This window comes from Hippopotamus amphibius, chromosome 3 (assembly GCF_030028045.1).
Source record: "Hippopotamus amphibius kiboko isolate mHipAmp2 chromosome 3, mHipAmp2.hap2, whole genome shotgun sequence".
Lineage (NCBI taxonomy): Eukaryota > Metazoa > Chordata > Mammalia > Artiodactyla > Hippopotamidae > Hippopotamus > Hippopotamus amphibius.
This window is the reverse complement of record NC_080188.1, coordinates 125,999,453-126,027,410: the sequence shown is the minus strand read 5'-3', so window position 1 is coordinate 126,027,410 and position 27,958 is coordinate 125,999,453. Positions and strand designations below refer to the sequence as shown.

Here is a 27,958-nt window from a genome sequence, read left to right as displayed (position 1 = left end):
TGGAGAGGTCAGGCTAGGACCACAGCGGGCCTGCGAGGACCGCGCCGGGCGGGCCTGGCACGCAGCCAGCTGCTCGCTCCGAGGCTCAAGCCCAGCGCCTCCTCAGCACCGAGGCCACGGGGGCCTTGCAAGCTGCCTGAGGATGATCGGGGCTGGGCTGGGCGGAAACCCAGCATGACAGACGCTCTGCCTTCTCTGGACAGAGGTCAGGGAGGCAACAGTCTTTCACTACCAGGAAAAAGAAGGAGCGGAAGAAAGATTAAACTCAGAAGTTACAGAATTTATTTTCATTTCTCCAAAAGTTGTTTCTGTGTCTGATTCATGTAGGAAATCGTGAAGCCTTGACCTTCCTGAGTATACTGCTTCTCTGGCCAGTTCACGCTGGACTCCAAGTGCCCGTGAAGAAACAACAGCTTTCTTCCGGAGAAGCTCCATTCAGAGTCGGGGTCCAGCTGCCTGAGGCCTTCCCGCCGGGCCCCCTGCCCACAGCCCTCTCCTCCCCACCGGCTGCCTCCTCTCCTTCCACGGGTGGGATCTTGTCAGAGGGCTACTCTTAGGCTCTCAATGTCTGGGAGGCCCACACGAGGCGGGTGACAAAGGACCGAACCTCAGATCCGGACCACCTGGGCGGCAGTACACGGACTCTGCCTCCCCTCGGCGCCCGCGGTCTGCCTCCTGAGGTAGAGTCGGCCGAAGGTGCCCCCCACCTGCCCTTTGGTGAGGCGCCCGGGATTCACACAGATGCAGCCAAGGATGTCCTGGAAGAAGGAAAGAAAGACTGTGGGTTTGGAAAGGCCAAAACCATTGGGACTGATGTGAAAAAGTTGGAATCACCTAAGGGTTAGACTCCAAAGAGGATTTTATAAAATGGAAATGAAGGCCAACAACACACATCTTAAGTCAAACGTTAATTTATTATAGAAAACTCTGAGTATCTTTTGAGTCTCTGAAACAAAATAAAGAAGGTGACTTAGCAAGGTGACAGTCAGCTCCTAAACTTGGAGACGGACTTGATCTATGTTTTCCAACGTGAAAAAGTTTACCTCTCGAGGCTGAACTGGCTCTGGTTTGGCAAGAGGGGGTTGATCAGGTGGATTCCCTGTGAGGGAACCGATCCTCGGGCAAGGCCTCAGGCGGCAGAGATGAGAACTGCTTGGAGGTCATCTCAGAATTCAGGGGAGGGGCAGGCAAGCCCAGGTCCCCCGAGGCCGCCTCAGGTAAGAACCATGGTTTGAGGGGCTTCCTATCTGTCTCAGGGGCTCCTGGGGGCAGCGAGGGGACGCTGCTTACTTAGGTGTTTTACTAACAGATTTGTTTTCTAGTCCTACCTCCTCCCCCAAAGAAATGAGGCCATCGTCCCCATCAGCAGATCTGTGAGGAGTGAGTGCTGGGGGTCCAGAAGGGAAAGTCAGAGGCTGGTCCTGGCGTTTCTGGGAAATGGTGGCTCCAGACTCAAACCTACCTTCACAAAGTATTTCAGCTCTGAAGGGGCTATGAAGACATCGGGGGTGACGGGCAGCTGCGCGTAGGCATAGAAATTCTCATAGTCAATGGCCACATCCTCCTGGGGAGGGTAGAGCGGGTAGTAGCTGCAGAGACAGAGAGAGACAGTCAGCGGTGGCTGATCCGTGGACCCCCCCCCGCCCCCGCCAGATTCCCTCTATGTCACTGGTTTCCACGGTTTCACAGACCGTCTCTCCCTTTCCTCTGCATTTGGGAGACAGAACGCAGGCTTGCCATCCCTGGGTGGAGTTCCCTGGGAGTGGCCTGGGGAAGGCTCTCAAGGTCAAATCTGTTAGAGCGCCGTGACCCCAAAGCACTCCCTTCACAGTCCACCACTCCGTCACGCAGGCTCACCTCCGCTGGGTCAGGATGTGCTTGAGTATTCGGCTGAACCTGTCTGAAGTTCCGGAAGAACTGGGGAAGAAAGGCAGGAAACGGAATGTGGAAACTTGTTTCTCAGTGCCTGTTTCTCTTCGGGGAGGATTTATTAAATTAGAGAAGCAACGTGGGCAAGGCGTGAGACAAGCAGGTACCGCTGGGGAAATTTAAAGACCCGCCTGCAAATAGCTTGGTCTGTTGAGCAGGACCCTGGGCTGAGAAGGGAGAGCAGGAATCCCTTGTGATCAGGGCCCAGGCAGGCCATCGCCAGCCCCACACTGTGCGAGAGCATGCGAATCTGTCCCGGCGTGAGGCCAGCTGTAGCCGGGGTGACCCTTGCACCTCCAACCAGAGCCAAACAGCACACACCCATCTCGCCTAAGACACGAATTGCTCCACACTCTTTCCCGTCAAGGGCGATGGGAGAGCTGAACTGCCGAACCTCAGCTCAAGGGATCTGACTGGTCTGATGCTCTGCAGAGCTACACACTGTTCCGGAAGGGGGAACACCCTGCAGGTAAATGCAGTCACCCTCCACAAGCAGGGACATCTTGTTTGGGTCACAAATGTGGCAAATGAAGAAAAGGAGATGAACTACTATGACTAGAAATTAAGTGCAAAGACAGAACGGATGAGGTCCTTCAGGGTCTCAAACACCACAGAAACAAGTGGTAATAGAAACCCACACGTCCCACTGCTCCCCTTGGGCGCAGAGAAACTCCACGGCCAAAGGGGCTGGCAGAAAGTGCTGCTGCAGGGACTGCCCGCTCGACTCTGCCAAGCAGCCCCTTGGCCAAGGGCAGGGCCGGGATCCGGAGGGCCAGGACTGCCCGCGGGACTGGAAGAGCCTCCTCACCTACTGATCTCCTCAGCCCCCATGTGGAACAGCAGGTCGGTGGACGTCAAACCAAAGATCATTCCATTTATGGAGAGGGTGCAGGGCTCAGACACGAACTGCACTCGCTAAAATGAGAAGGGTGGGACAGACCAAGTTTGCACACCAAAGCTAGAAACATCTTCCCCATGAAAGCGGGGGATCTGCAAGGGCTGGGGGGAGCACCGAGAGGGGGACCAAACCAACAGACAGTAAAGCACATGTTTGCCCGTTATAAAGAGAAGCTTAAGACACAGGCTCTACACGTGCCCCACCCTCCGCTTCTGGGTCAGAGCTGGGCTGCCTTTGGCACGTTTCTGGCTGCCTGCTGGTTGAGGGGAGATGCTGGTACCTTTTTGTCCTCTCGAGGCAGGTCGGAGCAGGTGAAAGGTGGCTGTGGGTACACGGGCTCATGGTGCACGTCTCTCAGCGATGGGACGAAGACAAGGTGGGAGCCGGAGCTACTTTGCCAAAAAAATCATCCGAAGAGGAAGGAAAATGAGTACAGTTGAGTTAGCATAGCTGGGTGACAGATTTAAAGTGTCACAGCTTGAGGGACTTCCCTGGTGGCCCAGTGGTTAAGACTCTGTGCTTCCACTGCAGGGGGCGCAGGCTCGATCCCTGATCAAGGAACTAAGATTCCACATGCTGTGCAGTGCAGCCAAAAAACAAAAACAAAACAAAAAAACAACCCACAAAACCAAACTAGTTATGCTGATTGTTGAGTTCTAAACAAATCCAGGGACTTCCCTGGTGGCACAGTGGTTAAGAATCCTCCTGCCAATGCAGGGGACACGGGTTTGATCCCTGGGCTGGGAAGATCCCACATGCTGTGGAGCAACTAAGCCCATGTGCCACAACTTCTAAGCCTGCAAGCCACAACTAGTGAGCCCATGCCGCAACTACTGAAGCCTGTGTGCCCAGAGAAAGCCCACGTGCAGCAATGAAGACCCTATGCGGCCAAAAATAAACAAATAAATGATAAAAAATAAAAACAAACAAAAAACAAAACTGATGTTATAAAATGGTTTGATTCTTAGCTTTGAAAAAGGGAATTTCATTAAAAAAAAAAAACTGTCAGAGCTTGATACAAGACCCTACTTTCAGGGACGAAGTTCAGAACGGAACTCTCCTATGAAGGGGGGTGCTGTCCTAATTTACACACAACCACCTCAGGGGGGCTCAGAGTGCCCAGGACATGCTTTCTCCTGGAAAAGGAAGAGGACTGTCTGGTAGAAAATGGGGAGAAGAAACAGAGATCTTGGAAATCGGAAAAGACAAAGGATTTGATCAAAAATCCTCAGAGCCAGAGCTGAAGCCAAAGTTCTGACTCTTCACACTGTGTGAACAGATGTGGCATTTAGGTGTCACAGAGCCTCCCTGACTGGGGGGCTCTTCCCTAGGGAGGGATGAGGCACGCTGAGTGGATCCCTGAGGGGAAAGGCACGGTTGGTTCTCCCAGAGCCCGCCCTGCCCCTCCCCTCCCGCACAGGGAATCAATGCCCTTGGTTTTTATTTCTCAGCAGGCTGTCTTACAAAGATGGAAGAAATGGCTAATAGCGACAGTAAAAGCAGAGATGACAGATGTTTCCTTTGATGGAGGCAGGGTTACAACATAGGGTTACAACTCTTTATCCTCTCCAGCTACACAAAAGAAAGGGGAAAAAAACCCCTGTCCTTGGCAGAAGGGAGTGCCTACTGTAAACCAAATGGTGGAAAGTGTTACTTTGGAGGCGAGTTTACATCTACCAATAGCTCTCACTTCTAGTGCCTTCTCTTGCTTAAGACGCAGTGGCTTCCCAGAGGCAGGTACTGGCACCTGTGCAGGTACAGGGGTGTGGCTGCCTCTCACATGGGATAAAGGTTTTGGTGATGGCCATCACACTTGTCACTTGTTTGTCATGCCCGCTCAAAGTGTGAGCTGAGACGTCTGCAGCGGAAAATCAGAATCTCAAGACCAAAGGTACTTTGCAAATTACAGTCCCTTTGACACTGAAAAGTTCCCTGTAAGTATCCAAGTCTACTGATTTGGGTGCTGAAGTCTCAGGCTGTGATGGACACCAAGGGCGGAGGCACAGCTGACCGCTGTTAAGAGATGGACTTGCTCTGTTTCTGCGCAGGCGCTGGCAGAGCAAGTTAAGGAGGAAATGGGCCTCCTGCTCAGGGTTATAGGCTGGCTGTAGGGGGAGGGATTCAGGAGAAAATTCCAACTATGCTGAGCATTGCACAACTTCATACACCATGGTGGGAGGGGCCTCGCAGCCGTTCCCTCAAGCTCCGCCGGGAGGGAGGAGGTGCTTCCTCACTGGCTCTGGTTTTCACGGATAAATCAGCTTAATGCTCTGCATTTCTGACCTCTCAGAATAAAAATAAATTCCCCCCAAAGAGGGCCATTTTTGTACTGTTTTGGGAAGGGTGGAGCAGCCCCCTCTTCCCCAAGGCGCACACTGGCCGCAGAGGAAAGTGCCTGGTGGTGCAGGGAGCTCACCCCCAGGATAACAATGCCTGGTTTGTTCTTTGTTTGTAGCACTGCTGTCAATACCACATGGGGTGAGGAACCAAAAACAGAACCCCATCTCAAACTGAGAGCACCCAGCCGGAGCTGGGGCACTGTACCGCGGTCCCTGCCTGCCCCGGAGGGGACCTGAGGACTGACAGAACAGGGACACCAGCCATGTTCCTGTTTTTCGGGGATCGAACTCCTGAGGAGCGCTGGGAGCCTCCGGGTCCGACAAACTCATTCAGGGTCACGACGAACCTGGGGAGCAGAGGGAAGGCACCTGCTCTCTCACTTCGAGGGAGGGAGGGGCAGATCCAGCTGCAGGCTGTCGCCTGCAGGATTCAAGCCCCCGACTCTGGGGTCAGTCTGAGAGGCCTGCGACACTGGCCCACGCTGCTGGTACAAGAAGGTAGAATTACAGCTAATCGACGCTGGGATCAGTTCTCACGGCCTAGGGGCGGAAGATCTTGTTTTAAAAACTACCTTTGTTACAGGCTTATTTTTAAAAGCTTAGCCTCGGGAATGTTTGTTTTTGATGAGCTCGGCCACAGGGAGGCAGGTCCCCAGAGGAGGAGATCCACCATCGATAGCAATGTCTCTCAAACCCTGGCACTGGAGGGAAGGGACAGGACGTGGGGGTGTCAGCTTCCTGAAAAACTTTCTACTTCGGGCTTAGACTCTTCCTGGAATAGAGGCTTTTCTCTCAAATTAGAACTGCCCATCTCTCATCACCGCTATGACCTCTCCCCATCCCGTCCCTTTGGTCTGTGGCAAGGATTCAAGAGCCCCACCCTCAGGAGTTTCTCCCATGGCTCGTACGAGGCAGTGGTGGCGGCGGCGCCCGTGAAATGAGGAAGTATTGACTCAGGGAGGGACCTGGGCTCACCCCAGACTCTCACCCACACAAGATGTGAGCGCGCCCCCCCGGGATTTTGTGGTGTAAGTCATCAAACATTCCTCCGCACCACCCTGGGAAGATTCCCTTGGAATATGAGTTTATACAAAAGGGAGTGAGAAAAGGAAGGAAGTAAAAAAAGAGCAAGGGAAGAGCGAAAGTCTGTGCAGCCTTTTCCTTTCAAGTGTGTTTATCTTTGTGTGTTATAAAGACGCCTCTTCCTTGGCATCTGTGCACTTGAAGTTCAAGGGGTCTATCTGATCCTTGTAGTTCAAAAGGATACAAGGATGGGAACTACCACGACTTTTGAACAGTTTCAGTTTCTTAATGAGAAGCCCTGAAGAAACGTAGGAGGCGTAAGGTTCTGCCCAGGATTTTGAATTCTGACCTTCGTGTCCCTTCAATAATTGTTCGTAGACATTGCTTGAAAACATCTTCAAATGGGCTTGTCAGTAGACAGGTCTGCAAGGAAAGAAAAGAGACAGGTTTACAGGGTAGAGGTTTGGTGCTTAATCACTTCTTGAGTGCTTGTGAGATGACCCTGGGGCCCAGCCACTGAGGGAGGAGCGGAAGGAGACGCGAAGATGCACGAGACGTGGTCTCTGTCCTCCAGGAGCTGAGTCTAGCTGGGGGCCGGAAAGGAGGCGGGGGAACAGTCTTCCCGAACGTGCGCCAAGGGGAAGACCAGGAAGAAGAGCGCTGTTGAAATCTTTTCTGTGGCAAGTAAAACCTCCTGAGACAAAGGGAGGAAATGTCCTCAGACCATTTGTGTCTTAAGCTCAAAGGACAGCAAGATGTGGGTCATGGAGCTGTGGCAGCCAGGAAGGTCCTTTCACAGGCGCAGCTCCGGGACTGGAGGGCACCTGCCTCAGTGCCAAGCATCGCACACGAGGAGGATGGGGACTCGGATATCTGGATCCCCTTCCCCTGCCCTAGCTTCCAAACAGCTCTGTATTCTGGTGAAATGAAGCCCTCAAATTCAGTACCTTCATTCAAAACACCCTGCAATAATGTTTTCCTGATCAGCCACAGGGATTCATTGAGGTTGTTACAGATGCGGGATAAACTCCAAGAGACAAAAGTAACTGAGGGCTCGACGGAATGCAAGTATCCAGTACCCCCCCTTCCCAACCCAGTCACTTACCTCTACCTGTTTGTGCTTAGCATCCAGGAAAGGTCCAAACTGCAAATAAGTCCGAGGGGGAGAAACAAAGGTACCAAAAGAACAAATCAGAACCACACATGTCTGTGAACAACCTCACATACCCTCTCCTAGCAGTTCTCTGCCCAGGGTCCATCTGTCCCTCCAAGGCCGCCTATATAGCCTGGGACAGCTAGCAGATGAGGCGAGGGTGCCCAGCCAATATCATAGGCAGAAGGACGTGACCCCTGGATGGGGAGCCACTGGAGCCCCATAACTAGCTGTTCTGCCTCCTACAATACTGGGCTTTTTTCTTTCTCAGCCCAGCAAGAGAAATCTACCTCCATGCAGTAGTACTTTGAGCTTTCAAAAGAGATGAATTTCCAAATTGGAGTAATGAGACATAGGCAAGAATAGTATAAAATCAGTGCAGGGTGGTAAACATCTTGGGCTTTTGGATTAATTCCATGCACACCTCGCCAAAGATGTAGACTGAGAACTAAAAAATATTTTTAAAAAGGAGGAGAGTCCCACACTCTTCCTAAAAATTTAGAACCTCATCAGAACTTCTAAGACTGACCCCCCCCAGTTTTCCCATCAGCGCCTCCCCAGGTGAAGCTGTCCCAGGAGGGCCTCCTACCAGCATGCAGACGTCGGGCCGGTCGTGGTTGATGATGGTGATCAGATCAAGCAGGGGCTCAAACGCGATGCTGTCAGATGTGGTGTACGGCCCACAGGCCACCAGGACCATGATTTGCTCAGAATCTAAGACAGAAAGGATAGTTAAGGTGTTGATGACAAGATGCTGGGATGGCGGGAGAAAGGACAATTAGGGAAAGATGCCACGGGACTCAATTCCCGTGTGCAACTCCGGGAATCCAAGAGGAGCACAACCGCGACAGACATTTTACCAGCATTGCACTAGTGATGGGAGGGAAGTGGGAGTCAGGAGAGACTTGATCAAAGGGGCATTTGCTGGCATGGTTTTCCTCCCGACATTTTTTTTTTTTTGGGTGGGGGATAGTGGTGGTAAAACACATATAACACAAAACTTACCATCTTAACCTTTTTCTTTTTTCTTTTTTCAAAAATCTCAGCCACGCTGAGAGGCTTGCGGGATCTTAGTTCCTGACCAGGGATCAAACCCGCGCCTTTGGCAGTGAAAGCGAGGAGTCCTAACCACTGGACTGCCGGGAAATTTCCCCTGATCTTAAGTAAACGTTTCAGTGGTATTAAGTAAATTCACAATGTTGTGCAATTATCACCACCATCCCTCTCCACAACTCCTTCCAGCTCGTAACACTGAAACTCGGTACCTATTAAACGCTAACCCTCTGCTCCCCCTCCCCCAGCCCCCTGGCAACCACCAACCTACTGTCTGTCTCTAGGATTCTGACAACTCTAGGAACCTCATCTCATCTAAGGGAATCATATGGTATTTGTCTTTTCGTGACTTTGCTTATGCTTCTATTTAGAGTTTTCTGGGAGCTGGGGCCGGGCAGGGCCCCGGACGGCACTAAGATATGAGTGCTTGGTGTGAGGGACCATGTGGTGGTGAGTGCAGCTGGAGAATCTGCCACATCGAGGAGGCCAGGAAGACAGGCTGGGGCGCAAGGCTTGGGACGGGAAACTCTTGTGTGATGTGGGGCAGGGGCATTGTTTTGGGGCACCCTTTTCCTCACAGCATCTGCTTTCCTTTTGGAGAATCAGCCTTGTCCTCCATAAGCAACCCCCCGCCCCGCCCCGCAACAGTTGGGCTGTAAATTAGGTGCACTGTCCTCCCCTAGCCAAGAAGCAGGCACAGGACCCAGCTTGAGCCATTCATACTCTCCTCTGGATCCCGGAATCTCAAGGTGAACTCTCCAAGGACAGAAGAAAGACTGGCGTTGACCCACCCCAGCAGAGGTGCTGGGATGAGACAGCCAGGGGCTCCCTGCTACCTGGACACCTGGCGTTACTAAGCCCTAATCTGAGCTGTAAGCCTGTTCCAGCCACCTGTCCAGTCTGTGAGCTACCTCATTTCCCCTAACAAATTCTCTTTTTCTTAAGTTGGTCTGAACCAGGTTTTATAGCTTACACAACAACAAAAACCAGACTCCTGACTTCTTAACAGGCAGTCTTATTAGTTTCCTATGGCTGTTGTAACAGATTGCCACAAACTTTGTGGCTTAAAACAATACACATTTATTATCTTACAGTCCTAGAGGTCAGACGTCCTAAAATCAAGGTGTGGGCAGGGCTGCATTCCTTGCGGAGGCTCTGGGGAGAATCTGTTTCCTTGCCTTTTCCAGCTTCCAGAAGCTGCCTGCAGTCCTTGGTTCAAGGCCCCTCCCCCACCTTCAAAGCCAGCAGCCTAACATTTCTCATCTTTGTGACTCTCGCCGTCCTGCCCTCCCTTATAAGGACCCCAGTGATTACACTGAGCTCACCTAGAAAACCCCCATCTCGAGAGCCTTAACTCAGTCACACCTGCACAATCTCGTTTGCCATATAAAGTAATACATTCAGGAATATATTTCAGGAATGAGGGCCACTGTTCGCCTATCAGGGTGGCAATAGCTGAACTGAGATGGAGAACTCAAGGGGAAGAGTAAGGCTCATGCCGTGCTGGGGCAGGGGACAAAGCTAAAGATGGTTCTGAGGAGCCTGCAGGAGGCATCAACCCCAGGTAAACGGTGAGTGCCAGGAGGGCCAGGCCCATGTCCTACACAGGGTATTGTGAGCCTAACACCTTGCTCACGAACTGTCTGTTAACAACCTACTCAACTGCTTCTGAAGGCTTCCCTGGCACAGCTCAGGCTCCGGGCATCTCAGCCCTGCCTGCTTCCTTCGCTACCTCAAGTCAATCCAATATCTGCACTCTTGCTTCCATAAACACTTATTTTCTGAGACAATGTGCAATGTCATAAACTCCTAAATTTCGCTCCTGATTCCAGGCGGCCTCTAAGAATGACCTCACACGATATTAACGCGGTGGGGGTGTTGACAATAGGCTGGTGTCAGCCATCTCCCTGCTAATCCTCAGCAGTCTTCTGCTTTGCTTACAAAAATGCTTGGGATTGTTCTGAAGCTAAGTTTATGAAAATGTTCGTCTCTTCCCATCTAGGTTAGTGACCAAATAATTCTAGGCTTTCTGAGAAATCTGTCTAATTTTTAATACGTTTTATTTTGGAATAACTTTAGAATTGTAGAAAAGTTCCAAACACAGTCTAGAGCTCTCACGTGTACACCTTTCATCCAGTGACCACTAATGTTAACATCTTACATAACTATGGTACATTTGTCAAAACCAAGGAATTAATGCTGGTATATTACTGTTAACTCCTGACTTTACTTAAATGTCACTAGGTTTTCCACTAACATCCCCTTTCTCTTCCAGGATCTAGTTCAGGATATCACGTGGCATTTAAAGAAATTCTTTTTAAAAACGCTGCTCTTTAAAAATGTAAAAAATTTAAATAAATAAATAGCTGCTCTTTTCCCTTTTCAAAGCAACCTTCAAATAACTGTTAAACATTAGCCTTTAAACGACAGGCCTTGTAGAGTCAGAGCACAGCTGGTGACAAAGCCACACAGGCTCAGAGCCCTGGCCTTCCACAATGGGCCTGTGACCCCACCAATCCTCAGTTGCCCTTGGAGCTCTGGCACAGTGCTCTCAAACAGCTTTTGAAGCTTTCCCGGGGCCTGAGGAACTGCACTCCCGGACCCTTGTCCACCACCCTCCACCTGCACTGCTGGCAAAATAACATTGGAAACAAAGCTTACCTCCATCCTCTTCCGTGGGCTGATGGAACGGCAGTGGCACACCCTTCAAACAGGAGAGAAGCTACGGTGAGGTCTTGCCCAATGCACCACCTTTGCTCAGGAACGGGTGGGCATGGAATGGGGCGTGTCTGCGGGTGTCTTACTCCTTGGAGCTAAAAGCCCACAGAGTTGATGGCCCTGCCATTTCTCTTTACTGCTCAGAGCGGCAAAGAAACCTGGGTAGCACGAGGTCACGGATAAACTCACAAAACACTCAGCAAAAAGTGGGAGCAAAACAGGTGCCTGTAGGAGCAGGATCCTGCTAGGCGAGGACTGGGGAGCAGGGTCCTGGTACTTCTCCTTGCATCCTCTGGAAATGTGCAGAGGATTATTGCTAGAGCAGGGACTGCTCGGCTACGGGCTGTGGGCCAAATCTGGCTACCGCCTGTTTTTGTAAGTAAACTTTTACTGGCACACAGCCACACTTGCTGGCTCACGGGTTGTCTGTGGCTGCTTTTGTGCTACAATGGCAGAGCCTGCAATATTTACTGTTTGGCCCTTTAGGGGAACAGTCTGCAAAGCCCTGAGCCAGAGGTAGTTCCCATTTTATAGACAGAGAACTGAGAAGCAAATAAATGAGCCCTTATAAAGGACGGGCCCTAGGACAGACAGAACCGCACACGCTGTGCCTACAGCACACGGGGGGAGTGGGGAGGACACCGGTACCTCGTAGAGTCTGGTGGCAACAAGTTTTCTACCAGTGGTGTTGATGCCTTCCATAACCACAACCTGAAAGACAGGCAGCAGACAGGCTTGCGACACAGGGGAGGTGATGGGAGGTCTGCAATCAGTTATTCTGCTAGAGTTAAAAGTATAGTCCAGCTACTCCCATCCTGTGATCGTAAACTTGGGAGCATTTTTCTAGAAAACAAATCAAGGGGGTTATATCAGCCTAATAATAATTGCGCTTTACACGGGTGATATTTTTACAACACTCCTTTGAGGTAAGAATTATCATTCCCACTTCACAGATGAGGACACTCTGGCTCTGGGAGGTTAAGTAACATCTCCATAGTCACCCGTCTGGTGAGGTAGAGCTGGGCTTTGAACCTGGTGGCAGATCCCAGAGCCAAGGTTGGAACACATGGGGTTGAAATTCCTGCACCGGTGTCCTCTCTCGGGCCTGAGCTCCCGCTCCAGCTCGTGGCACCAGATGTCGCAAGCAAAGGGTAGCCGGCCAGTGACAAAACGCTCACTCCTAGAGCCACCGCCTGCCACACACACTGCAGCGCAGACAAGCACACCCGTCCCCACACCCGGCAGGAGATGCCCTGATCTCACCTGTCCAGGAAACAGAGAATATTCTTGGAGTTCAGATAGATCCACTGGAATCTGAGCGCCTGAGGAATGTTCCCGATCTCCCTCCAGAATCACTGACTTGTGGTTCAGCTTCCCGTTGCTGTCACAGCCGATCTGGCCCAGCAGAGTGACGGGCTCCTACCGAAGGTGCACATAACGACAGCCTTTGGGACAGGAGCTCAAAATCTGCTCAACGCGATGAATAGCAAAACAGACCTCAAACAACAACACACATCTTTTTGGTCAGGGCAGCATTTTGAGCCTGAGGTGACCACGAGCGTCATCACTGGCTCCCAGGGGTGGAAGGACCCTTAAAGGGCATCTAGTCTGCCCACCACCTGATGCCTGGGCCCCTCCAAGTGGCTGCCTGAGCTGGAGCATCTCTAGTGAAGGGGAACTTGCCCCCGCGCCCCCCGCACCGCATCTCTGGGTAACTGTTATCAACAGCTCTCATTCACTGAGCTCACTCCACACCAGGCACCGTTTCAAAGGCGTACATGTATTAACTCATTTTATCCTCACAGCAACCACGGGTGGACACTGTTATTGCAGCCATATCACAGATGAGGAAACCCAGCAACAGAAAGGTTAGGTAATTTAGTCAAGGTCAAACAGTGGGTGAAGCCCGGGTTTGAAGCCCAGAAGTTTGGCTCCAGGGCCTTATCCTAAACCACACACCATACTGCCTCTTAACAGGAAACTCCTCATTAAACTGAGCTGAAGTTTCTCTCTCTGTGGCTTCCTCTATCCTGTTCCCACTCCCTGGGGCAAACCGAGGAAGTCTAATCTTTCCCCACGAGATGGTACAAGCTGGCCTTCCCTCCACTACTTCCTCCCAAATTCCCCCGAAACTTCCTTATATGACGCGGTTTTGTATGTCTTCCCCAACTGGCCATTCTTCTCTGAATGCAAACATATGACAGAGGTACCGTAAAGAATCTCTGAGAACACATTTCCCCTTAAAGTATGTTCTAGAGAGAGCACTGGTGCACGTGCCAGACTAAACTATGACGTAAAGACACTACTGGCAGTACTTGGTCCCTAACGACAGAGACCAGAGAAGGGGAGAGACTGTGAGTCACCATTTCTGGAAATTCTCGCCTTGCTGTTGTCCTCATATCCTGACCCTTGAATGTGTTAAGGGCCTCGATCTTTGTTTACATGCAAGGCTTTAATCCAAGTACAAAGAAAATGACTTTCTCTGGTCACAAAACCAGAGAGCACTTATAACCCACTCTACCAAATTCCTCCAAGCTAGATGTTCTAACTAGAAGGCAGACAGTTAGTGAAAAGGAAGCAGGAGGCTGCCTTTTCATCATTGATTTAAAAAAACAGTGTCAATCAGGAAAGACTATTAGAACAACTCTTACTTGTGCTGGGACTAGAACAGGAGTAAAAGCCTCAATCTTGTAATGTTCCTTGAGTTCACTGCCAAGTTCTTCTATCTTACAGGTCAGAACTGAAATCCCAGAGGGGAAAAAAGTGTGTTTAAAACATTTTACTTGCCAAGGAGAGAAAACACAGCACCTTGTAAAACATTAAAGTCAGTCATTTTATAGAAGCAGGGAGGGTGCCTAGGACACTGGCCAGTTTGTAACTTTCTGAAGCCCAAGCCAATTTCCTGATATTGGGTTGCCGAACCTGGCCTTCCATTTGGCCACCAGGGGCCACATGGCACAATCCCATAGTCAGCCAGGCTGCCACCCCAGCCCTCCTGTTGCTCACGTCATCAGGGAGGTTTAGGGGAAGCTAAGCCCAACCTGGAGAACCTTGTACTCTTCATAAGGAAGAAGCCATAAATGTCTTTGCTTCCCTTAACACTTTAATTGGCTTCCTTTACACAGTTCAAGTGGTTGCTACTGGGAAATGGTTATGTGCTTTTTCTTTAGCAAAGTGATGTGATTTGGGAGAATTACTGAGACTTAACATCTCATATCCTTTTACTAATAGGGGCACCCAGAGGACATCTATCAAAAGCAACCTTGAAACTTGCTCTACCCGCCTAGCTGACACTTTGTTACTGACTCGAAACCCTTCCAGGTAGTTTTACATCCTCCAGAATTTCATAGGGAAAAACAAATACCTTCTCGGATGTCTGGGAGCTTCTGAAACATGGATTTGTAGCTCCCGGTTAGCGGCTCTGGATACCCCAAGACCTTCACGCTGATGTTACTGGCTCCTCCTCTCCCGGACCAAGACAACCCCTGTGCTGAGCCAAAGGAGGTGACCACTTCTCCTCGGTTACTTCTCGAGTTGTATTTCTGAGAGGGGGTAGCACTAATTGGAAGCAAAAGACATTAATGTCGGTGTGTTCACACCTAAAAGGAGGAGAATGAGATGAGGCTACCTTTTGGAAATGTGGATTTGGAGGAATGTCAGGCTGGCCTCACATTTTATAAATCTAATCAGCTTAATGGGGTTGGACATTCTGGACCTTTAAGGAATTTCAGGAATGAGGGGGTTGAGGAATACCAGGCTGAGGAATACCAGAGAGATGCATTTTAAAAAGTCTTCTCCTGGCTTAAAAGTAAACAAAGTAAAACAAAACCCAAACTCTGAATTGATTAAGAAGCAAGTTCCGAGTACAGTTTTCTTTCTTATGAATTCTGAGCATTTGTTAGAACATCAACAGAGCCTGGAACTGTGGATAAGCTGAAAGTTGCTTTGCATACACACAACATCTCACGACACAGTTCAAGGTAGAAACAGCAATGAAATGAAGTTAAATGAGACAAATCAGCTTTCCCCATTGTCTCTGGAGGTGGGCGTGTAATGAGTTCTGTCAGCTGGTGACCCTACACTCCCATTCTCTGAGGCTCAACCGCCAAGTTCTCATATTTCCACTCCCTCACTGATAAATGCCAAATCCAAGGATACACGGGTGTTGCTGATCTGCTTAGAGGACAGCGAGGTCTTCTAACCCTTCGGTTGTGAACACAGTGTACAGAGAGGCCCGACTAAAACAGGCTTCATTTGATGCCCTGAAACTCTGCAGGAACCAGTTCTATGTGGGTACTGTTGCAATCGGTGCCACCGTTTCACCTTTCCAGGGACGCTACAAAAAACAAGCTCGATTAATTACCTCTGTCTCTGATGCTGCCTCTACATGAATAATTTAGAAGTTACTTTCATAAACTACAAAGCCAGTTTCTGACGTCAGCTTTATTAGTGTGTGTTAAAAAATGACTAGGCAGCATGTCGCCGACTGCTCTGAGCTCCTCCCTGTGAAGCCCTGTAGGGTGGGCATTACAGCTAGCCCTTTAATGCCATGAGACACTCATAGGGGGTCAGCTGCAGACAGACCTACGGGTTGCAAAGGCTTGCTTGTTGAAAGGACAGAACTGCTGTCATGGTGCTGGCACCTACAAGAACCATCTCTGTACACCAACCATCCCTGTGCATCCAAACGTGCCCTTCTAAGTCTGGAAAGCTCGCTTTGGAAGCCAGTTTGAGAATTCCCAGAAGCAGGAGTGGACCATGTTAAAGCCAAATCACCCCTCAGAATCCAACCATCGTTCATCCTGAACGACGGCTATCACTTCCTTCCTTTTCTTCTTTTAGTACTTTTTGGCCGTGCCACACGGCTTGTGGGATCTTAGTTCTCTGACCAGGGATCGAACCCAGGACGATGGCAGCGAATGTGCCAAGTCCTAACCCCTGGACCACCAGGGAATTCCCTATCACCTCCTTCCTAAAGTGACAGGGCTGTAAAGTCTTAAGCCCTGCTCCGTCTAGAAGTGACTGCTGGCAGCCAGCGTTTCCCTAACTGGTTAATGTCACTGTTCCTTTGCCTCACCCTGATGTGGCGGCACCTAGAGTTCTCCTCAGCAGACCTCTCACCTATGGAATTCTCTCACATAAGACATGTCATTTACGGATTTCCAAAAGTCACGTGATCTTTGTGGATTTATGTGCAGAGGTGGCAGCAGGGATAAAATACCAATTAAGTCAGTGTAGATTCACAGTGACAAGAAAACTCTCAGAAACTAGTTGTAACCTGAGTGAGGAACAAAAAACAGGTTACGCAACATTATGAACAAAGATACGTGTTTAAAAATAAATAAATATCTTAGATTAAAAAAAAAAAAGAAACCCAACAACACATGAACTAACAGAAGCAGGTGGAAACCTACTTGCTTCCACTGGCAAGACTCGTAGGCCTCCCAGACTTTGAATAGACAAGCTGTTTTCAGTAGAAGATATCAGTTCCTGATCTAGGAAATGAGCCCCAGAAAAGTGGGTGGAAAGTGAGTTTCCTTAACTACTGTAAGAAACAGTAATTTTCCACACAGAACGAGAGAGCAGGGAGGGCAGAGAGCAGCAGGCTTTCCAGGCAGTTCACTGCAGAAGTGAATGTCCACCCATATTCATGAAGTCACGCTGTAGAGTCGACCTCCACCAGAAAACCAGAGAGAGGGGAGGGCAGGCCTGCTGTTTGGCAGCTGAATTAATTATGACCCGTACCTTGGAGAGAAACTCGACGGTGAGAGGAGCTGATGGGGGCTTCGAGAGGACACACTCCTTTTTGTGAGGGGGGTTTCTGGGGTGGTGATAGCTCGCTTCTGAGAACCCTAGAAACAAAGCAGGAAAAGGGCCCAGTCACTCTAGATCCAGGCTGCTAATGAAGTGTAACAGTCCTTAGGAAGAAAGGGAGAAGGTGCCCAAATGAGAGGCACAGATAAGACAGGGCTGGTTTTCTTCTGAAGGTCCCATCTTCCAAGCACAAGCTCAGAGAGAAATCGTCTGCAACTATATCCCAGTATTCATCAGCATAATGTCTCCCTTTTGGAGGCAATTATGAAAAAAATACCAACATTCCCCAAAAAGGACTGCCAAGCAGATGATCTGTCCTGTGAGATGTTCCTGTTCACTTTCCTCCCCACCTTGCTTTGCTTTACAACAGCTGTAAAGTTTTGCTACACATATGGTTTTGACCTACATGGACGCATTTTCCTGACAGGGGATGGGACCATGTTACTATTTATTTTGGCGAAGTCTACCACACATTTTCAAAATTAAAGAAGGGAGTGACTCCAGGCAGATAACACGGGTGAGGTCATACTTGGAGAGTATTTAGCAAATGTCTCACTGACGCTCACTTCTGCTTTCTGGGTTTTGCTCATCAACAAGAATCGAAAGAGATGCCCGCAGTGGAGGGTGAAACCCGTAAGTCCCGAGATCCACGGCTCCCCAAAGTCGGGATGACCCACCGTGGCCGAGCAGCAAAGAAAATCCTTGCCCGGACGGCAACCAGGCGGCCAGCCGGTCTGCAGATGTTCCCTGCCCTTGGGCTCCTCCTGGCTGCGGGTTTAAGTTATGCCACCAAAGCTGCCTACAGGGTGACGACGGACAGATGGGAAAGAAAGGATTCAAAACCACCATGAAGTAGCTGGAATGGAAACTAGATTTTAAAAAGACCCTTATGCGACCACTCATACAACAGCCATTTAAAAATATTTCTTCCTAATATTTCAATATTTTTCCAGTCAAAAAAAATTCTAATAGTTATAATCTTATTTTGAATGTGAACCTTCATTTAATACACTGAGTGTCTTGCTCTCTATTAATTCTGAACACTTTCCCATGTTGTCACAATCTTCATCCTTTTCAGCAGCTGTGTTGATAGAATTGATACACAATAACTTGCGTAACTACTTCTCTGCTACTGGGTGTGTTTGTCATTTCTGGTGACTATAAATAACGCTGAGATGCCCATCTTCACACACATGGCTTTTCCTAGAATTCAGATTATTTTTTAGGAGAGATTCTTACTAGGGATGATTATTGGGACAAAGATGGCAAAGATTTTATGGTTTTGATACATGTTCTCAAACAACTTCCCCCAAAGACCCTTCTAATATATGGAGGGCTACAGAACTCTAGCCCACCTAGTCCTTGTCTGTCTCCCAGGACGAGGCAAGGGGAAGGGACCCTGGGAAAGAGCAGAGCCTCGCGGCTCTCATCCTCAGCCGCCGTGGTGAAACCTGATTGGGTCAGCAAACCAGCTCCAGCTACGCTCCTCAGGGGTGTGCTCACTCTAACCAAGTTCAGGAGACTCCCTGCTAACACTACGGGCCAGTTCATTCACCTGTAATGAGAAATACCGAGGGACCACAGTCTCACATCCTGGGGCGTGCACATCCTCATACCACACAGGAACCCACATTATAGCCAAGGATGCCAGCTTATTCGCTTATTAGAAAAATAATGCTGACAGCACGGGAACTTCAAATCCTCAGGCAAACACATCTCTCTCTGTCAGGCAGGACACGTGGAGAGCCAAATATAACTAGAAGATTTCCGGTGAGCACAGGGGCAAAAGAGTATCTGTCAATTGCACAGGTCAAATATTTAATGGTGACAAGCTAAAACCACTGACACACTCACCTCTGTAACAGGGGCACTCCTGCCCTTAAGATCTGTCCCTGGAACTGTCTGGGTGGGAAAGGTCAATCTCTGGCTCTGACTCTGTCATCGGGCTGCACTGATGCCTGACAGTTTCTGTGTGATAGGCACTGTTCTAAGCATTTTTCCTGTGTCTAGCTCAGACCCATTCTGCCTCTCCTCTGAGCTTCAGATGCATATTTCAAATTGTTTGCTCATTTCAACCCAGCTCTCTTAGCTCTGATTCCATGGTCACAAATTTTAATCTGCGATTGAGCCTCCTAAGTACTTTTGTAGCAGAAATGGGGTGTCCTCCATATAGTATTTTAGCCATCAGAAGGGTGTATACGTCAACAGTAAATTAAATAAATCTGCATCTGAACTTATGCATCAGTCTACTGAGAGCTGAGTTACCATGAGTCAGTCCCTGCAAATCCAATCAACTCTGATGCCTGAGAACATTTTAGCTTTCTTGCTCTGCATAGGCACACCTAAACTACTCACCTTCTTTCTTACAATGTAATTTACTTTGAAAGATTAAGGCTTACTCCCTGGTTAAGAATTTACCCAAATTTCTTTTCTATAAAGAGTAACTAAACTACTATTGATATTACTGAATACATTGCTCTGGGCTTGGCATTTTACATATTGATTTAATTTTCAAGCCCTTCAAGATAAGGGATATTATTTGCTGGCTGTCAGCTTCTTGAGGGCAGAGCACACCCATGCCTGTTTCATGTACCAGTCCATCCAGTGGCTAGTACAGTGCCTGGCACATAGTAGCTGCTCAGTAAATGCATGAATGGACCCTGATTTTAAAGGAAAGGAAAAGGTAGCTCAGAGAGATGAAAGCAACTCACTCAAGGTCGTTGAGGTCTTTGACTTAGGCGTGGAGGGCAATACTTTTCCACTGCCCTACTCCACCTCTCACCCCGGGGTCCAACACCCAAAGTGGATCATTCAGCTATAGCGCCTCCACTTGATATAAAACTAGGGAACCATTTAAAAAGAGTAATTATAAAGAAATTGCATTTATAAAAACTATGACATGCTAACTGAAGAAAGCAGGATAACTATGTGTCCACAAGGACTGCCATCATGTAAAAACATCTATGCATGTGATTGGAAAGGAAGACGCATAAGTGGAAACAGAGCAGGAACGGTATGAGTGGTTAATTTTCTCTCTCAGCACATTTTTAGAACAAAGAAGAAAATGCTACATGTACAATGCAACTTCCAAACACAGTACACGTACCTTAGAGGGTGTGGTGTACGAGTTCAAGAGGGTCTCCTCTTCCTCCTCCACTTCAATTCTAAAAACACTGGTTAAGAAAAGCAATAAACCTCCACCCAGAGTCTAAGGCAAGGGTTGATCAAATAAGAAATCTGAATATCAGGTACATTTATCATTTGTTTTCACATTATACTTGCAATGATAAAAAAAGATAAAATACAACATGTGGTTTGATGCAAAGGCCTTGAGCAGAAAAGGATACAGCTCTTGTATGGAAACAATGTCTCTGGCTCCCGCGTGCCCAGTGTCCGTGGAGGCACTGTGCCTGGCTTTGGACAATCTTTTGCTCAGAAACTGAGAAAGAAAACAAAGTGAATATTTTATTCCATAGTCAAGTAACAGAGGAGACATTTCCCACAGCTATGAGGTAGTAACAGGCATTGGAAATATAATCAAAGATATAAAATTCCTCAAAGTACGAATGAAGAAGATGCACATGGTAGGCTAAAGATTAAAGACTTAACCTGTGACTGTTTCCCTAATGATCCTAATAGTAACACCAGTTATTTGTCGAAGACCTACCACATGCTGGGCACGATTTTAGGTGATTTACATCCATTCTCATTTCATTCAATAACCATAAAAAATACGGATTATGAAAACCACTGACAGGAGAGGAAACTGAGGCTCGGAGACATTAAGTGACTGGCCCACGCTCACACTGGGACTGAAATCCGGGTCTGATTCCAAAGCCCACACTCTTCTCAATACAGTGCACCACCTCCCGACAGGGCAGACACGGAGAATTACACCATCAGTTTGCCTACAGTTTGTTCCTACCTCGTGCTCGAAAGAGTTGAGAGTCTCTGAGGTGAGGCAGTCCTTATGTGTGCTGGTGCAGAAGGCGATAAGCTCGCCGGCCATTCCCTCCTCATTCTGTCCATACAGAATGCACAGCTCTACCACTGTAGGGGGAAATTGGACATATAAGAACTTAGTTCATTTCTTGTAGCTTTCACCTTGAAAAGTGAAAACAATCCTCTATTTACTCAATCGACATTTATTCAGCACCTACTAGGGACAGGCATTGTTCTAGGCACGAGAAAACAGCAGTGAATAAAAAGAGACGAACCCTTGTCCTCACGCAGCTCACTACGGAGGGAAGACAGGAAACAAACAAGTAAAAGACTTACGTTAGATGGTTAAATGTGCTTTGTAGAAAAATAAAGCCTGGACAAGGATGGGGTGGTTCGGGGAGGGGCTGGCAATTTTAAACACAGTGATTAGGGAAGGTTTCATTGAGGAGGTGACATTTGAGTAAAGACTTGAAGGAAGTAAAGGAGCGAGTCAGGCAGTGTTGAGGGGAAGAGCTTTCGGGCAAAGATCCTAAGGAAGAAGCAAGATCAGCAAGGCTTCTGCAGCTGGAACGCAGCGAGGAAGGAGACAGAAGATGAGCTGCAAGGGTAAAGAGGGTGCAAACTGTTAGCCATTGTAATTCTCCTGAGCAAGCCAAGAAATCACTAGAGGCTCCGAACAGAACAGTTACACGACCTGACTTCCACTGAACAGGGTCACCCTGGCTGCTGTGTTAAGCAGATTGAAGGGGACAAGGGCAGAATCAGGGGAACCAATTAAGAGAACCATGGCAAAATCCAGGTGAGCGATGATGGTGGCTTGGGGCAAGATGGTGGTGGTGGTGGAGGAGGGGAGAAGTGGTTGGGTTCTAGATGGGAAACACCCTGAAGGTAAAGCCAGTGGCATTTGCTGACTAGATGTGAGGTGTGACGAGAGAAAGGCATCAAGGATGATGCTGTGGATTTAGCCTGAGCACCTGGAAGGGGGGCAGTTACTATTAACTGAGGTGGGGAGGCAGCAGGAGAACCATAAGGAGAGGGAACAGGAGCTTAGCTTTAGACATGTAGAGTCTGAGATGCTAATCACGCATCCAGCTGGAGACGGCTAGGAGGCAGACCGGTGGGCAGATCCAGCAAAACGTCTGGGCTGAGATAGAAATTCGGGACTCATCAGCAAACAGATGAATGTAAAGCGATGAGACCAGGTGAGCTCACCAAGGAGCTGAGTGTATCTTGGGGCTCAGGATGTGGATGAAACTGCAGAGGCCGAGAGGTGGTGACATGTGCGGTAGGAGAACACCTGAGAGGAGCTTCAAGCAGCTAAGAGAGAAACGCGTTTTAAAGAAGAGGACACAATAAATGGCATCAAATGCTGCTATTCACCCAAATGGAGACTGAAAATGCATCCCTGGCTTTCACCAGGTGAAGAAGGTCTTTGGTGACCTTGAAAGGAGTAGTTTCAGTGAAGTGATGGGGATGAAAAAGCTGACTGAAATGGGCTTAAAGAGGAAAAACGTTAAGAATAGGCAGTCCTTCTGAGGAGGTTTCTTGTAATTGGGAGAAAATAACTGGAGTGGGAAGGGGAAAGATGGAGTATTTAAAAAATGGGGGTAAGAGTCACGTTCCCAGGCTATTAGGAAAAAAAATCTTATAGAGAGAAAAACAGAAAATAAGAAAAGGGAGGGACTTCCTAGGTGGCGCAATGGTAAAGAATCCACCTGCCAATGCAGGGGACACAGGTTTGAGCCCTGCTCTGGGAAGATTCCACACGCCACGGAGCAACTAAGCCCGTGCGCCACAACTACTGAGCCCATGTGCCGCAACTATTGAAGCCCACACACCTAGGGCCCGTGCGCCACAACAAGAGAAGCCACTACAATGAGGAGCCTGTGCACCACAATGAAGAGTAGCCCCCACTCGCAGCAACTAGAGAAAGCCCGTGTGCAGCAACGAAGACCCAACACAGCCAATAAATAAATTAAATAAATAAATTTAAATAAGAAAGGGGAGAATTACTGGAGTGATGTCCTTAAGAAGGAGAGAAGGAATGGGATTTAGGACTCAAGTGGTGCGTGTGGCTTTTGCTAGGAATATGGAGAATGTATTCACTGTAATGGGAGGAGGCAAGGGATATGGCTCAGACACAGGTCAGTGGGAAGAAGTAATGGTGGTCGCTTAAAGAAGTTTTCTAACTCCTTCTATTTTTCTCAGTGAAACATGAAGCAAATTCATCAGCTGAGAGTGAGTGGGACAGAAGGTTGTTAAAGGAGAAGCAGGTGACAAATAATCACAGGAGACTCCGGGTGAACAGACCAGGGAATATAGTATGACTGTCAGGCTATATTATAGTCCCAGTGAGGTTAGCAATTGTGAATTCCAAGTCTAGAATTCCAACACCGCTGCCAATGTAGTCCTACGTGAGATGGAAGCCTTTATAAATTCTCTTGTTTGCATTTCAGCCTCACCAAATAAATTTGACTACAGTTGGCTTTCTCATTCAAGACTCCTGTTAGGAAGAGAATGCCCTGGAGATAAAAACTTGGAGTATTACGCGCTCTTGTAAATTAACATGTTTGCATTTTGGTTATATAGATTAAAAAAGTTCAATGTGCTGATGGATGATTAAGGCAGGTGCACAGTCATCCTGATTCTAAAACTGAGAACGTCCACCCCTCCCAAGACTGTGCTTCCATCAACTCCTTCCACTGCCCCAGAGCCCGACCAATATGATGGACCAATACAATGCAGCACTGGACTCAGGCACAGGAGATCTGGTTTTCACAGACCAGCTCAGGCAATTAACTCTCCTTATCTGTTTCTCCACCTGTAAACAGCTGACAAGCTCCTTAAAGTTCCTTCCAAAGCTAAAATTCAATTTTAGGAACCCACTCAAGGGACTCACATTTGCACAGACCACCAACAGTTCTGATGAGAAGTGTTGGGTCAGCAGAAGTCTAGGTGTAGCTGCAAAGAGAGGAGCCAGGAAAACAGCTATGTTTCAAAACCCCAATATCTTTTGCTTTACAGTTTCCAAACTCGGTGAAACTGCGCTGATTTAAAATCGTTCTTCACATTCGTATTTTTCAGTCGGGATCCAAGCAGTACCCTGTGAGCCTTTCAAAGTCCGCACATCCCAAATCTCAACTCAGTTTAACTCATCTCACAAACACCGAGAAACCCCATCTAGGGGAGGTGAACCTCGGAACCGAGCGGGAGCGTGGATCCGGGCTGGGGTCCGGGGAGGGGGCAAGGGACTCACATTTCTCAATCAGAGCCTCCTCGCATTCTAGGCCGAAGATCTCCAACTCCTCCACCAAGAGCTGGGCGGACACGGCCATGATGACCCAGGATGGGGGCCGGGGCCGGGGCCGGGACCGGGCCCACCCAGCTCCGACCTGACGCCAAGAAACCCACAGACGTGGACACCGATGAGTAGGACGAGGCCCCTTTGATCCTTTCACCGTTCGAGGGACCGAAACGGAGACTGACCAAATGGCCCAAGACCTCAGGCCATCAGAAGTCCCCAGCCGTCAGTCACGGAGAGACACTTTTTTTCCTTCCTTTTCTTTCTTTTTTTTTGTTTGAAGCCCCCAAACGTCTGGAGGAAGAGAACAGAAATCTTGAGAAGTCGTTCTCCTGAAGAGAACGTCCTGCTTCCCAAAAGCCACCGCAGAGGATCTCAAAGACGGGAGCAGAACGAAGGCAGGAAAAACCCGCCAAATGCTTTTGCAAGGCGCACGCATGCGCGAGACATGGGTTCAACCCCCATCTCTTCCGCTCTGCTTCCTGTTCCCAGTTTCCTGACTGCGCGCGCGCACGCGCGTCCGAGGGCGCGTGCGCACAAACTTCAGCACGCCTGCTCGTGCGTCCGTGCCTGGCGAGCGGCCCGCCCTACGGCGGCTGCGCAGTTATTCCTTGCCCGGCGCGAAAACCAGGCCTGGGTGCGCAAAAGCCCCGCCTCCCTGCCGTTCTGTACCAGCAGCCCGTGCCTTGTTTTCCCGGCACCGCCCGCTCTGCGAAGATCCTTGACGTATGTTCGTCATCCTTTTGTCCCGTGCCTTGGTGTACAGGCGCTGTCGTGTACATGCCCTTCAATGTCCCATTCTGTGCCCAGCACGGGAGAGGCAGGGCATATCGTCTCTGTCTCCTGCGTCTTCTCTGCACTCGGTGTGACTTTCGTTAGGGAATCTGGTTGCCATGGTTATCGTCATGGTTACCACCGTGGTCCCAACCACAGTGATAGGTCAGTTTTCTGGATCTAGAGAATTTCAGTGGAAAAGAGGTGGAAAGGTGACAGAAGTGATTTAGTTTTGGACACATCAGGTTTGGGTGCCTTTGTAATTTCCAGGTGGAGGTTCCCTTTAGGCGACTGGAAGCTTGAGAGTGAAGATGGGTCACTGAGCGGGAGAGAATTCAGAGGTGAGATGAGAAGAGGGTCTTCCCCCGAAATATCTCCTAATTCTTTGAACCGAAATATCTCCTAATTCTTTGAACCAAAATCTCCATTGGCTCAGCTTAGGTCAAATAACCTTAGGCATCATACTTGGCCAATGGGATGGTAGGTCGGTAGAGTCTCTAGAAACCTTGGCGGTATATATCAGGAGCCTTAAAAATGTTCATCACCCTTGACTCAGCATTTCTTAGCCTAAGAAAACCAGCCAAAATTCAGAGTTTTATGAACAAAGATGCGCTTCGTTTTTTTTAATGTACGATAAAAAATACAATTAAAAAAATGGAAACTGAGCATCCAAAGGTAGGAAAGTATAGGGTATCACTAGAGCATGGTTCTCAAGACTGCACTAAAGAGGCCAGAGACTTTTAGGGGGCACCTTAGGGCATGAAATGAGGGAGGAAGGGCCAGGCAGAGCCCTGTCTTGGCCTCAATCCAGCTGTGTGAAACAGAGTGTAGTCTGCATATTAACCACAGTTGGGGGAGGGCTGGAGAGGAAAAACCACCTTATATTCCCCAAGGCTTCTTACTGGTGGATACCAAGGGCAGAGGGCAGGAGCAGCCCACCTGGGTACAGACAGTACAGTTTATATTCGTTTTCTATTGCTATGTAATAATTTATCACAAATGTAGTGGCATGAAACATTTATTAGCCCACAGATCTGTAGGCCAGAAGTCTGGGCACAACATATCTGGGTTCTCAGTAAGGCTGAAATCTAAGTTGCACTTCTTTCTAGAGGTTTCTTCCACCAGCCAGAGACACTGCTTTTAATAGGCTCATGTTATTAGGTTAGGGCCACCTAGATAATGTTGCTTTATTAAGGTCAACTGATTTGCAGACATAGTTACATCTGCAAAATCCCTTTATAGCAGTGTAAAGAGGGCACTGTTCCAACAGGAAAAGACATTGACCCAATAGAGCACAACAAAGAAAAAAAAGCAAAAGAGGAAGTTACTGGAACAATGACATGATCTCTTTTGAAATATGTAATGCCTTCATATAGGGTATAGTTTCATTTCATGATAATTACCAAAATAGTCTAAGTGGAGAGTGAGTTAAAAAATCATCTGTTCTGGGTGTCAAATAGGCTAAGTATGACGCTGACCCTCCTCTCTTTCCTTTTCTGAATTTTTTTTAAATTTATGTATTTGTGTATTTATTTATTGCCTGCATTGCGTCTTCGTTGCTGCACGTGGGCTTTCTCTTGTTGCAGAGAGTGGGGGCTACTCTTCGTTGTGGTGCACTGGCTTCTCAGTGTGGTGGCTTCTCTTGTTTCGGAGCACGGGCTCTAGGCGTGTGGGCTTCAGTAGTTGTGGCATGTGGGCTCAATAGTTGTGGCTCATGGGCTCTAGAGCGCAGGCTCAGTGGTTGTGGCACACAGGCTTAGTTGCTCCGTAGCATGTGGGATCTTCCCTGACAAGGGATCGAACCCATGTCCCTGCATTGGCAGGAGGATTCTTAACCACTGCACCACCTAGGAAGCTCTCCTTTTCTGAATTATTAGGTGTCTCCATTATCTGGAGGTGGGTGATGGGGGTTGATAGTCAAAGGACTGGTTCTGATCTCTTCTAGAAAGCTTTAAAGAGCATGTCAAGACCGAGAATGTAGGATTATTTGTCATATATTGTACTCAGATCCTAACAGGAAAAAAATCTCATTCTACATCCTGTTACAAATGCTTAGTGAACATTTGGATTTCCTTTTCTGCAGGTTTACATCCTTTGTCCTTTGCCTTTCCTTACCAAGTATCAGGAGTTTTTGTATATTAATTAATCAGACTATGGCTGTTAGGTCAAATTTGACCGGCTACCTGTTTTTATGAGGCCTGCAAGTTAAGAATAGTTTTTACATATTTATTTATTTATTTAGCCCCGCTGAATGTCTTGTGGGATCATAGTTCCCTGACCAGGGACTGAACCTGGGCCCATGGCAGTGAAAGCGTGGAGTCCTAACCACTGGGCCACCAGGGAATTTCCAGTTTTTACATTTTAAATGGTTGAAAGAAAAAAGAATAATAATATTCCATGATATGTGGAAATTATATGAAATGCAAACTTTAATATCCATAAAGTTTTCTTGGAACACAGCCATGCTTATTTGTTTATGAATGGTCTGTGGCTGCATTTGTGCTACAGGGACAGACTTGAACAGTTGTGACAGAGACTTTGTGACCCTCAAATCTTTTCTGTCTGGTTCTTTACAGAAAATGTTTGCAGGCTTCTGCCATAGACAGTTACCACTGTCTGTCAAATCTGTTGCACACATATTTTTCCCCGGCCTGTCTTTTTTTTTTTTTTTTAGCAAAGGCATTTTTATTTTATTTTTTCCAGTTTTATTGAGATATAATTGACATACAGCATTGTATAAGTTTAAAGTGTACAGCATAATGATTTGACTTACATACATCATGATATGATGACCACGTTTAGTGAACATCTATCATCTCCTAGAGATACAACATTAAAGAAAAAGAACAACAACAACAAAAAACTTGTGTATGTGATGAGAACTCTTAGGATTTTCTCTCATAACAACTTTCACGTATAATGTACAACAGTGTTAATTACATATACCGTGTCGTACATCACATCCCTAGTACTCACTTATCTTAACTGGCAGTTTGTACCTTTTGACCACCTTC

The 27,958-nt window shown here is 48.2% G+C and overlaps 1 protein-coding gene across 3 annotated transcripts; it reads right to left on the bottom strand.

Moving 5' to 3' along the window:
- Nucleotides 1-259: 259 nt before the first annotated feature.
- POLA2 (DNA polymerase alpha 2, accessory subunit) lies at nt 260-24,627 on the bottom strand. Of its 3 annotated transcripts, XM_057728561.1 has the most exons (19): nt 24,126-24,627; nt 23,769-23,830; nt 20,853-20,977; nt 20,275-20,366; nt 20,034-20,091; nt 16,859-16,965; nt 14,478-14,671; nt 13,765-13,853; nt 12,377-12,532; nt 11,762-11,824; nt 11,057-11,099; nt 7,932-8,056; nt 7,295-7,333; nt 6,539-6,612; nt 3,108-3,216; nt 2,738-2,844; nt 1,858-1,917; nt 1,463-1,589; nt 260-758 (listed from the first exon to the last, which is right to left on the bottom strand). In XM_057728561.1, the coding sequence occupies exons 3-19, from the start codon at nt 20,934-20,936 to the stop codon at nt 609-611; spliced, it is 1,677 nt and encodes a 558-aa protein (XP_057584544.1). In that variant the 5' UTR covers nt 20,937-20,977; nt 23,769-23,830; nt 24,126-24,627; the 3' UTR covers nt 260-608. The 3 variants fall into 3 exon arrangements, with proteins under 3 accessions (XP_057584544.1, XP_057584541.1, XP_057584542.1); XM_057728558.1 differs by lacking the exon at nt 23,769-23,830; XM_057728559.1 differs by lacking the exons at nt 11,762-11,824; nt 23,769-23,830.
- Between the last annotated feature and the right edge of the window lie 3,331 nt (nt 24,628-27,958).